Source organism: Myripristis murdjan, chromosome 5 (genome assembly GCF_902150065.1).
Source record: "Myripristis murdjan chromosome 5, fMyrMur1.1, whole genome shotgun sequence".
Lineage (NCBI taxonomy): Eukaryota > Metazoa > Chordata > Actinopteri > Holocentriformes > Holocentridae > Myripristis > Myripristis murdjan.
Window position 1 is genome coordinate 20,713,847 of NC_043984.1, and position 12,578 is coordinate 20,726,424.

Sequence of the window (12,578 nt, forward strand, 5' to 3'; positions counted from 1 at the left end):
GGACTAATCAAAAACAACTTAATTCCAAAAATGCATGTATGATTTTGCAAAACTGTTCTTTATGTAAAATGATTGTACTTCTCTCTCAATTAAAGACAAAACATGTGCAACAGCATAAATCAAAATAACACTTGCTGACAGGTAAGCAAAATAAGGACTTGTTATTCTAGTTACATTAGGGATTGTTGTTATGTTTCACATGCATTAAGATATGGCTGACAACCTTCTGACAGAAGCAGCATTTTGGGACAGAGGCTGAGCATAAGGACACATCAGAGCAACCAGAACGGTAGCATTAGCAGCAGCAGGGCAGAGAGGAGAGTGCGAGATCAGGAACAGCTAAGGAAGAACCCAAGGAAATGAAAAGAACGCGCTTACGACTGAGTCATTACAAAACCGGATCTTCTAACGGTAGAAATACAAAATCTCCTCTTAATACCAGATGGGCATTAATCTGGTCTTCACAAAAATTAACTGGAGAAATAAAAGACGATCAAAAGAGCCAACTTGATCCTTTCTCCTCCTCCCATTATAACTGTAGCCTTCCTCTCCTTCAACTTGAGCGAAACCGCTGTAACTGTCGACTTAAGGGTTGCACACACAACACTATTCATCTGTGGTATGTCCCCTTCACTGTTAGTGCTGGCCTGCTGTGGTCTGGGCATATGCACTGCCCGCTGTCCACCTATGGAGGCGTTCACCATTATCACTATCTCTTTGAATCTCTAATCTGCCACTCTGCCTGGAATGTTTAACCTATTACCAACTTCCTCATTCTCCAACTCTAATCACACACCAAAATGCCTCTCATTTCCTCTCATTTCAATAACACACAAGCTCTAAACATCATAGGATGCAATAAAAAACAAACATATATTGACCTGCTTTGCATCTTACGGTATATACAGCATATGCCATACCGCAAAATATGAATTCTGTGCAAGGAAGACAACACAATCATTTCATGAACACTGTTCTCTGAGAAAATTATGTGGAAATACTGTAGTTGCCATCTTGTATTGACATTTTACATGTGCTATACACAAACGGTGCTATCATAAATCTGTCTCACACAATCTTGCCAACAAACTGTCATCAAGACAATATTGGTACCGATTTACAAAACTTTGAGTTCTCCTTCCCCATTCAAAGTCAACACAAACAACAAACAGTTGGCACTGGTGAAATGGAACAATGTTTTTCTCTATACAATTCATACAAAAATAAAAAAATTAAAATTGTTCGAATGATAACATCTTTTCTTCTGATTTTCTTGTTTCCATTTCATTTTGCACAGAGGTAGTGGCTATTTAGGTAAAAGGGAAGGGACAAGTGTAAATTAAAAATCTCTCATAGAAAATGTTATTCATTTTTGAACAGAGGAATCTCAAAAGAACAAAATATAATACTGCAATCACATACAAAAGTAGTCCTTCATTTTTGTACATTTTATACAGTGTTCACACTTTTTGTCGATTTTCTCTTAGCTTTTTTTTTTTCCTTTTCTTTTTGTTAAAAGGCAAAAAGAGGGGTGTGTTTGGAATAGTATGACCCGAGCCGATGGACAGTCTATGCCAGTGGGTCCACAAGCGGCTCCTCATCCCCACGTGAGAGCAACTCCTTCTTCTCGTCTGTGCTGGCCAGAGAGTTGCGGCTGTTGTGAGCTCCCATGTACAGAGTGGCATATACTGGGTTTGTGAAGTTGGTGGGCTGTGGAAAGTCCAAATTAGAGCATTAGATAAATATATTGTAGGGGCGGCATCCAGTATGGGTGTATGTACTTGTATTATTCTCTACCTTGTCTGGGTCCAGTGTGAAGTCTGCATCTAGCAGCTCCCCGGCATCATCATCTGGTTCGCCCTCATAGATCTTGTAGGCAGGATTTCCAATCTCCACATTCATTGCCCCATTGCTCATCCTTTGGTGCTGGAAGCCCTTGGCCCTACACAAAATGTAAAGGCCACAGTTATACCTAAATCACTCATTAAAGCTTTACTGGAGTCTAAACATTGCAAGCAGGGACATGACCACATGAAGGGAGGGAAGAGGCATCACATCACTCTCACCACCATCCAGGAGCTAAGCCACAGCACAGGCACCTACACAAACCCAGCATTAATTTAGCCCTAGACAGATCCAGACACACTGAACCTGGATAAAGGGCTTACTATACAAACTAGCATTTCAGTGTGTAATAAATCAATGACCATCCAAAGGAAACTGACACTAAAACCCTGAATACTCCAAAAATACACTATTAAATATACACTTCTATCTACCTCTTAGTAAATGCTGGATTTTCATGATGCACTTTCCAATCCTGGCTTGGAAATATGCTGTTGCAGTGACTACCTCTCACTATGAGAGATACTACTGCAATACAAATGACAGCACAGTGCAGTACGATGCGGCACAATATGATGTACAACAGTATGGGAGATCTACAGCACTGGCTGGCACTCTGGGGCCACACATAGACAAATCTATTCATGGTGTGTTTTCAATAGATCTGCCTTGGAGCCCTGGTGCGGCTAGGAGGGCTGGTTATTTTTTGAAGGGGCAGAGAAACAAAACCTGAAGAGAGCATTTAAACAGAGGAAATAGGGGCAGGATGAGCTACAGCTCATGGAAACCAGAGAGAATGGAGCGACATTCACCACAGGACCAAACACTGCACAGGAACCAAGACTCATGGGTAAGAGAAAGAGAGACAGAGAGAGAAACAAAGATGCAGATTTGGATGGAAGGATGGAGGGTAAGCGTAACCCCGGCAACTGTTACCGCAAGCGTCTGGAGCCAGTTTTGCTGGGCCTGCTAGACCTGAGGAACAGAAGAGATGCCATTACAGAGAGGAGAGGAAAAGTGCTGGAAGGAAGGAGGAAAACAAAGAAGGAAGGAGCCAAACAGAGAGGAAGAGAAAGAAGGAAAGAGAGAATGCAAAAAGAAGTCCCCTCTGCCTCCAGGACTGATACTTACCCTCTCATCCTTCTCTTGTACCAGAACAACGCTCCTCCAGCCAATAGAATCAGCAGCAACAGGATCAACACTGGGATCACTATGGATGCTGTGCCTGCACATATAAACACAAATGCACATACACATTTGCTTAGATGGACCACAGGGGGATCATATTAAAGGAAAATTCTACCCTAAAACAGATAACTACTGTGGAGAAACAAGGATCAGTCACTATTTTTTTTCTGGTGTTTTGCCGCTTTAGGGTGTAGTTTTGTTTTTTGTTAGGTAAAATTGATAGATGCAATTCACATACTCTTCTCATGGATTTTGTCCTGCATGCTTCTTTGACCTTCCTATAAACCAATGAAACCTTGCAGACAGTTAATGCTACTGTTTTAGACTGATTTTTTTTTTTTTTGCCCAATTATTAAATGCATTTGTAGCTGTGTTAAGAATATCTCTCAGTGATGTCAGTGGATTAACTTTTGGATATTTAGCTGCTGAATAAGAAGTGGTTGAGAGTGGCCCTCAACAGCACCAGCAACACATTGTAAATCACTAACCCTTGGTTATTGGGTGGTCATTCTGCCTATGGTTAACGCAAACTAATCTCTTTGTAATAGATGTCATGGTAGAGGTGTTGACTTACGTCCGCCGGACTGTGAGGTTTCTTTAGTGGTGGCTACCACGTCACAGCGATGCCCTGTCCAGCCAGTTGAACATCTACACAGAAAAGACAAAGTAATAAGAGGTGTATAAGCTATATACTGAATTGAAATAAACATGTGCAAATGTATATATGTTACACTTCACCTGCACTCTGGAAGGTGAGTGAGGGGGTTTATGGAGCATTGGCCATTTGCACAGTACTCATGTGTATCACAGGTGTAGCAGCTGGGTTGGATTCTACCATTGGTGCACCTGTGGGATGGGAGACACAAAGTTATTTGTGTAAAGTGTTAACATGGACAAGAGTTTCCATTTCTAAGTCTGTTTCTGTGTATGCACTTACACGCAGGTAACTTCCCCTGTGGGCTGGTAGCTGTTGGTGGGGATACACTTGCCGTCGCGGCAGTAATGGCACTTGTCAATCTCACATTTTCCGCCGATGTACTGAGGCAGACAGCGGCACTGTTTAGAGCCATCAGCGCTCTGCAGACATGTTCCCCTATTAAGACAGTGGCCCTCACAGCTGCCTGCTTACACACGTGCACACACACAAGCACAAATATAAACACACGAATATATCAGTGAACTGCTCGCAGACAATATCATATCATGGTATACAAGCTGCTAGTGCAATTCAGATTTTAGTGTAATTTAGTTCATGGCGCAGCCAAACACATGAGTTTCTACACTGAGAGAAGTCTAGCATGGGAACACTCACTATACTGGCACTGGTCTCCCAGGAAGTCAGGGGGGCAGCGGCAGGTTGCCTGGTTGCCAGCGCTGACTGTGCAGTTGCCTCCATTCTGGCAGTAATCCTTACAGGTCCGCAGGTTACAGTTTGGCCCTGTAAACCCTGTCAGGCACCGACATGTAGGAGAGCCTGGGAATGGACAGACAGGGAAAAGGATAAATGGATCTAAAGCTCATCAGGGGTGGTAGAGAGAGAAAGAAATTCTCTTGCTTTACTTTGTAAATCTGCTCCTGCATATTACTGGAACAACTCCAAGGGAAGTAATTAGGCATTCTTGAACTTTCAAAAGCACAAAATGGGCTGTTGTTGTTGTTTAACAATATATTTCAGTGTATGTCATTGAACAAAGAGTGAGTGGGAAAATAGCCTACGAAAAATACAAAATTAGAATATTCGGTTTTTATAATTGATGTATTTGTTATGCTTATACATGGCAAAGAAAAATAAAACAAAAAGCTACAAACAGTATGTGATGTCAATATCTTACCTGTAGGGGAAGCTGTGCATGTACCCCCGTTCTGGCAATAGTCTCTGCACTGGTCAATCTCACAGCGGTCTCCTCCATAATTAGGCTGGCAGCGACACTTGGGCTGCTTGTGGGCATTCAGGAAACAGCTGCCGCCATTCAAACACTGGACAGTGCAGGGGCCGCTTGGAGGAGCTGTGGATGATTGGGTTTCTCAGTAATAAGAATGTTTGCTGCTCTATCTGCTTGGTCATAATATCCACATTACTATTCATTGTTTAACAAAAAACATTTTGTGTGTAAATCTCTTATGAAAGCACTGGTAGTCATCCCTCCAGTACCCTCACAATATTTATACTGAGATATTCAGTCAGAGATATTGTGTCATTTTAATGTTGATATTGCCAAATCCTACTTGTGTGTGTCTACTCACAGATGGGAGACAGTGTGGGGGTGGGCACCTCCACGCATGTGCCATTGTCCAGTGTCCGTCCATTGGGACAGGTACACACTGGTCCACTGGGGCTGAGCAGACACAGCCACTCGCACTTCTTTCTGTCACATGGATTATTCACTGACAAAGACACAGATGTAAGGATATAAGTCAGGTCACTCTGCTTCATCTCTTAAGTAGAAAAAGCTGTTCTTTCTATCCTGTTTAATGGTGGTATAACTTTCCATAGTCAAAGCCACAGCTGAACAAATATTTCACCCAAAATATAAAAAGAAATATATTTTTCCATATTTTCCTGTGTAACCAACTGTATCTGTCCTCCCCCAAACAAGTATGAATTAGAGGCACAGTTTTCTGGGGTTCTTTGGCAACTAAACTCTTTCCCAAGTAAACTCTTCACCCCCTAGAGTTGTGGATTATGCGGGGTATCCATGTCATTGTTTTTGGAAAGAGCTGTTGTTGAGTTTTTCACATGTACATTCATGAGTTTCACAAAAGAATACCCAACCAGTCCCACTCTACTGGCTGCCAGGAGACAGGGAAGACCAAGGTAGACTGGAAAACTCATCAAATCACACACAAACTATCTGCATGGATAGACTGCAGTAGCTGTAAAGGGAAAATATCTTTTTTGTATTTTGTATTTTAACAACTAAGAAAAACATGCCTTTGTCTTTAATTGATGTCGCTTTAGGTGAGAGGGTGGCCATCACAGACTGTCATGGTCCCATATGGTGTTAGCCTATTATACCCACCTTCAGGTTGCTTGTAGCGGTGGTAGAGAACTATGTCTGTAGCGTGGTTCATTCCCGTAGTTAGGTTCTCCATGGGGCCTTTGCCAAACTTATTCACCCTGAAGACATAGTTGTTGATGTAGGTGACGCCGTAGATGTAGTCCTCAAAGACATCAATGCTGAAGGGATGATGAAGCTCTGTGTGGAAACAGAGAAGAACATTATCTCAGGACTTTTACAGAATGACAGAATGGTCAAAAAATATTGTTATGCATTGTGAACCTATAGCAAGTAGCAAATGAATCCAAAAGAAAGACCAAAAACTACAGTAGCAAGATACAAGTCTTGTCATTGTGATTATGAGTCACTCAACTGTTCTTAATGCTAGATACAGCCACCACTGCGTCACTGCCATTCAGCCTCACGCTGCCGATCAAGGACAGTTTAGCATCAGCCCAGTACAGACGTTCATTGAAGTAGTCCACTGCCAGACCTGTACACACAGACACAGAGCACCTTTATGTAGGAAAAATTTGCGCACTGGTAAGTATGAAGTGGCTGATGAAGGAGAAGTGTATGTCTGTGCATGCTTTACCAGTTGGCCACTGGATGTTGTCTTCAACCAGGGTCTCTCTCATGGTTCCATCCATGGCAGCAGTTTCAATCTTAGGGTGATTCCCCCAATCCGCCCAGTACATTTTCCTATTCAGTAACGAGTAAAAACTCAATCACTTCCATCCTCATAACAAGTTGATCTCTTTATTTAGCTATTATTTACTTACTGACTCTCGTCCCTTTAAACAATTATCTTGTCATTTTACTTTAATGCAGCCTTGCTCACCCTCTTTGGGGGTCGACTACGATGGCATAGGGCTCGTCGATCATGCCAGAGATCAGCGTTTTGCGGTGGCGTCCACCATTTATCTGGGCCACCTCAATGACATCTCTGCCAGAGTCAGTCCAGTACAGGTTCCCTGCCACCCAGTCCACAGCGATGCCACGGGGCATCTTCAGGTCAGGGATCTGAACACACATACAGAGAAACGCCATGGAATTACCACTTATATCAGACAAGGACGAATATTAAAAGATGGACACCTGCATGCTTTACTGGCCATGTTTATCTTTTCCATGTCATGAATACACATGCATGGGTGGACAAACACACTCTTACCTCAAGGTTGGTGACCCTGGAGTCACTTTGGCGACGATTGCGGTTGTTGCTATTGGGGGAGGAAGAGGAGGCAGGCAGATCGTAGGAGGAAATGCGCCCTGTGTGCCAGTTGGTCCAGTAGATACGATTGGTCTTGACATGCAAGTCCATGGCATCAATGCGCACGTTGGCATCACCCTGGAAGATCTGCTCATAGCGCCAGTTTGGCATTCCGGGGTCCAGGCTGCGGATCTCATTGTCATCAGCAATGTAGAGCACCTGTCTCAGAGCTGGAGACACACAGGAAGTGATGTCACACCAGGAAAAAGTCAAGCAGAACTGTACTGTGTTAGAGCAGACTTAATGGTAAAAATAAGGTAATAATGTTCAGCTGAGTAGGATATTCGTGGGCAATGTAAATAGGCAATAACCCAGCAACAGGAAAAAAGACTGTACTCTCTATTCAGTTATTCTTATTCTTATAATTTCAAAGAAAAATACAAGCTACCAGTTCATAGCTCATTGTCCTGTGTGGTCAATGACTATTGCAAATAACCTTTTCTGTCTCCTGTAGGCATCTTCTGATTCTGGTCCAGAATAACTGTAATCTTTACTAACTAATAATTAATTTACCGCATCAATGAGAGGGAAATTGAGGGCTTTTAAAAACAGGATGTTGGTGCAAAGTTAATTTGCTGAACAAACAACATTAACCTGAGTTCAAAAGGAGTTGGATTTGTCTGAGCTGTGCGTTACACTGGACAGTCTGCAGAGCTCAGACTGCCACCTAGTGGCTCACTCAGCCCCTGCTTGTTACAGCTTTTAGTGTCATAATTTACCATCCATACAATAATGACCCTGTTAATGCAATACATTTCCCATCATAATGTAGTGGCTGTAATATTTCTGTTAATGTGATATAATTCCTGATACAGTCACTTGACCCTGATACAATATTGTATGATGCTGTCAGTGTAATAATTACTATATTTTGGAGATTTATTACATTAACGGTAGATTTGCAATTTTCAGTTTTCAGAATGTGTGTATCTAAACTGATGATAAATATGTATCCACTTTGAATATTACTTCATAAGTTATTATTTTATCATTATTTATACACACACAAAAACACACGTAGCGTGTGTTTGGGGACTTATGGGTGGGTCTTTAATTTTCTTTGTGTTTCGGTTCCTGCCTCGTTGGTGCAGAAGTCAAGTCCAAGAAAACGTCTTCAAGGGGGACGACATTACTTGTCCTCGACTTGGCTTCTTTGCCGCAGCTCCCTCCATCTTCTTCTGCTTCCCTGTTTTCGCAGGTCTGTTCCTCTGTTTTTTGAGGCCTGCAACTCCTCTTGGGAAATTCTTACCTCTCTGGCTCTACGGACGTCATCCAGATATTCAGCGATCACCTGAAGTTGCTGTTTCTTGTCTCTTATCTCTGTATTTTCTTTTTGGAGGTCAAGCCATTTGATTTTCTTGTTCTTTTTTATTGATGACAATTTTGAGATCCTGCTTTTTGGCCTCGCTGGTTTCAAGTTTGTTGAGGAGATCCTGCATTTTGGCCTTGCTGGCTTCCAATTTCCTGCATGGTTTAGCTAGGTTTCAGCTAGGTTTGTGGTTAGCCTAGGGTTGGGGTTAGAGTAGTTGCTGTCACCCAGGTCACTAAGGGTTAATGATGTTGCAGCGCCTCAGCCAATCAGAGCACAGGTCTGAAACAGGTGGGTAGGCCAGGCGCGGCCGCCTGAGCGGTGACAGTGTAAGTCCGATAAAACCATCAAAAACAACAGACAACACTGTCAAATAGGAAAGGTAACCAGATGTTGCTATTTGAATAAGACAACATTGCCAGAACTATTTATCCCTTTCTTAAAGTAATAATAAACACACAGTGTCAATGTTACTTGTACAGTTAATAAAATGACATTATCAGTTGACACTGCTGTGAACTGGAAAAGCATGCTAAGAAATAAAACGTTATCAGTTATGCAAAGTACTCACTATCAGCCTTGCAGGTGTCATTGATTCTTGTGAAGTACTTGTGGCAGCTGCACTTGTAGGAGCCCTTGGTGTTGTTGCAGATGTGGGAACACACTCCAAACTGATTGCACTCATTCTTATCTGTAAGTCATCCCAAGGCCAAAAGGTACAGTTAAGAGTCTTGGACCAGGTTAGAGTCATTACAGAATGTGATATGTGCACAAGTCAAGTCAGTGCAAAGGAAATTGTACCTTCACATCTGTTGTGGCCCTTGGACTGGAAGCCAGGTTTACAGGAGCAGAAGGAGTCGGTGCCATTTACCACACAGTGAGCTTCGTCCCCGTCTCCACACACTGTCCTGTTACTACGACAGTCGTTCAGTACTGTGTCTGCAAAAAATAAATAAATAAATAAATAAATAAATAAAATTGGAGAATGCATTCACAAACATGAATAATATACTGTCAGCATGACAAATACACCATGATACAAACACACCTTTCTTATTGCAGTTGATTTCATCGGAGCCGTAGTCCTCACAGTCATTGAAATAGTTGCAGCGCAGGATGGAGCTGATGCAACGGCCATTAGAGCACTGGAACTCATCCTTCTGACAGATTGATGTGGGAGGAGGCACTTCTGGGAGAGTGCAGATCACAGAGAAGTCATTACCTTGATTATCATTACTACACTTACACTCTCTTTTGCTTGGCTTACATTAGACAACTATTGCCCCAATTTTAGCCAAGATTCATAATCAGGCCAAGTTTGTGCTGCTCTACACAAATCTACCAATTTTGAGGCAGTTGGAGCGGACACTGGCCCAGAATATTGGGAAGTCTATGAAGAATACAGAATGTAAGTCAGAGACATTTTGAATATTGATTTTTACAGAATCTGTACATAATTGAGTGGCATGTGCTCATGTATATTAACGTATACAAAGGTGAACGGATCCCATCTATAGCTGATGAAAACTGACAGGAAGAAAAAAAGAATACAGAAAGATTTGTGACTTCAGTTCAGGTGCAAGTGGCAAGTCTAGCTGTGTGTGATAACTTCTGTTTGGTAGTGGCTAAGGGGCAAATACGTCATAAAAATCTATAAAACTCAATTGATTAGTGTAATTCCTTTAAGGGTTGTGTGGTGTGGCTTCTCAAAACATCTCAGTCATTTTCAATCTTGAAACTATCATGAAAGTGCATTCAGCAAACTCACGGCAGTTGAGTTCATCGCTGTTGTCCCCACAGTTGTTGACACTGTCACAGCGCTTCGATAGTGGTAAACACACGCGGTCATTATGGCAACGAAATTGCCTTGTGGGTGGGCACTGGAATTTTGCTGAGGGATGAAAAGAGAGATTAATCATGGCGGAGAGAAGAGAGGACTGAATACCAGGTGGGTGTTAAATGGTCTTGTTGTCGAGCAGATAGGAATGATACTTACCACACTCTTCTGGATTCTCATCAGAGTTGTCGCCACAGTCATCCTCCCCGTCACACTTCCAACCCAAGGGTTTACAGAGGGTGTTATTACACTGGAACTCATCCAGTGGGCAGTGCCTTCCAACTAAGAGAGAGAGGAAGGAAAAGAGAGGGGGATCAAAGACCAACACTTCAAATCAGCGTCATTTGCTTGACTGTGCATGCGTAAGCAAATCAACGTGTGTTTCTTACCACCACTGTCACATTTCTCTTCATCACTGCCATCCATACAGTCAGCATCAGCGTCACAGCGCCAGCGAATGGGGATGCAGTGGCCATTCTTGCACTGGAACTGGTCGCTGTCACACTTAACATCGCAGCCGTTCTACAGCAAAATAAATACTCAATCAGCACCACAAGCACAGCTATTTTCAAAGAAATAAGTCAGTCAAGAAGAAGTGTGTTACCTCGTCTGAGCCATCAGCACAATCATGATCCCCATCACACTTCCAGCGCCCGGCAATGCAGCGACCATTTGTGCAGGCAAACTCACTCTCTGAACACTGGCGCGGCACTGTGGACAGAGAAAAAAGGGTGAGAAGGGGGAGACAGGTGATACATGTAAGGGGCAACAGAGAGGAGAGGAGCAGGGAGAGGCATAGGACAGCAGAAGAGAAGAGAGAGGGGGGATTAAAGAAGACGGTGGAAAAGACAACATGATGACCTGTTGAGAGCCAGACATACATGATAAAATAAGGCTGAACATTCATATCACAGGTGGGGCATAAAGGTGGGGATGGCACAGCATTATGTATTGGAACAGCTAGAGAGGCTTGTGGGATTGAAAAGTAACAAGAGGGGCCACAGAATATGAGCACAGAGACAGGCTGGGGGCACACCAAGGACTGGGTTGCTGGGGTTTTTGCGGATGGATGAGCTGAAACTGTGAAAACACCTACCTCTAGCTCACGCCAACAGGCCAGTGTGAAATGCAAAATAGACATGAGATGATGTGAGATGTGCAGATGGCCACAGAACTTATCAATGCAAAAGAAATCCAAGTCTCAACCATGCGTGCAGTTGAGTATATACAGTATATCATGCTATACCACACACGTACATACGCACACTGTGACTGAAAAGTGAGACACATCGCTTACCACTAAGGGCTGCTGAGGCTCAACAGTCTGCTTAGATCTTATACAGTTTTGTAAATCACTGTTTCCATATGGATAATGAGATGTATGAGTGCGGCTGTGTGACTAAGCAGCATCCCTTCCCATAACAAACTGAGGGACCTACCACACTTGTCCTCATCAGAGTTGTCACCGCAGTCGTTATCGTAGTCACACTGCCAACGGCCAGGCACACAGCGGTTGTTCTTGCAGCGGAACTGGTACGGCTCGCATGTCCGCTCATCTGACGACCACACCGACACAGGAAGCACAAGCAAGGCCATGTCAATTATCCACCAAATACCTTCCTCCTCTCTCATGATGCCCAACAAGTTTTGCTTTTCCCCTCTCCTAGGTTTTCCCTTGCTGTCGTCTTACCGCACTCCTCCTTGGGTTCATCCGAGGCGTCACCACAGTCATCCTCCCCGTCACACTTCCAACGGGCTGGGATGCAGCGTCCAGAGTCCTTACAGCGGAACTCATCCACACCGCACGTCATCTGGGCTGCAGGGCAGAGAAATAACATGATTTGACATATGGAACTGTTACTGTTAATAAGTCTGCTCAGTTCTAATTGACATAGACATGTTCATGTTCTGGCTGTATATTTAATACCCTAGAACTTTGAGAAATATCCTCTACATTTGTCTATATTTCTAAGCATTGCTTTACTTATTACCGTTATTAGCTTACCTTTATTAAAGTTACAAGATCTATCTCTTAAATTTCTATTTGCAATGGTCTTACATAGCACTACTTTATATACTATCTGTACATTGATTTCTCAGTAATCTACCTTGAAAAGAAAACTGGCC

General features: G+C 42.9%; 1 protein-coding gene across 4 annotated transcripts in view; it reads right to left on the reverse strand.

The window, feature by feature from the left end:
* Positions 1–1,466: 1,466 nt before the first annotated feature.
* The window catches only part of LOC115359798 (low-density lipoprotein receptor-related protein 1-like), a 104,816-nt gene continuing 93,704 nt past the window's right edge, over positions 1,467–12,578 (reverse strand). For 2 of the 4 annotated variants that reach the window (XM_030052439.1, XM_030052437.1), the window contains 23 exons: positions 12,142–12,267; positions 11,891–12,007; positions 11,056–11,162; positions 10,841–10,973; positions 10,611–10,733; positions 10,383–10,505; positions 9,663–9,800; positions 9,416–9,553; positions 9,186–9,305; positions 7,207–7,475; positions 6,874–7,055; positions 6,628–6,734; positions 6,406–6,525; positions 6,054–6,230; positions 5,278–5,418; positions 4,866–5,039; positions 4,346–4,507; positions 3,971–4,154; positions 3,772–3,879; positions 3,608–3,681; positions 2,977–3,070; positions 1,798–1,942; positions 1,570–1,710 (listed from right to left, as the gene is read on the reverse strand). In XM_030052439.1, the coding sequence (XP_029908299.1) occupies positions 1,570–1,710; positions 1,798–1,942; positions 2,977–3,070; positions 3,608–3,681; positions 3,772–3,879; positions 3,971–4,154; positions 4,346–4,507; positions 4,866–5,039; positions 5,278–5,418; positions 6,054–6,230; positions 6,406–6,525; positions 6,628–6,734; positions 6,874–7,055; positions 7,207–7,475; positions 9,186–9,305; positions 9,416–9,553; positions 9,663–9,800; positions 10,383–10,505; positions 10,611–10,733; positions 10,841–10,973; positions 11,056–11,162; positions 11,891–12,007; positions 12,142–12,267 (3,203 nt within the window). Of the gene's footprint in view, positions 1,711–1,797; positions 1,943–2,976; positions 3,071–3,607; positions 3,682–3,771; positions 3,880–3,970; positions 4,155–4,345; positions 4,508–4,865; positions 5,040–5,277; positions 5,419–6,053; positions 6,231–6,405; positions 6,526–6,627; positions 6,735–6,873; positions 7,056–7,206; positions 7,476–9,185; positions 9,306–9,415; positions 9,554–9,662; positions 9,804–10,382; positions 10,506–10,610; positions 10,734–10,840; positions 10,974–11,055; positions 11,163–11,890; positions 12,008–12,141; positions 12,268–12,578 lie in introns of all 4 variants that reach the window. The other 2 variants (XM_030052436.1, XM_030052438.1) reach the window with 2 other exon arrangements.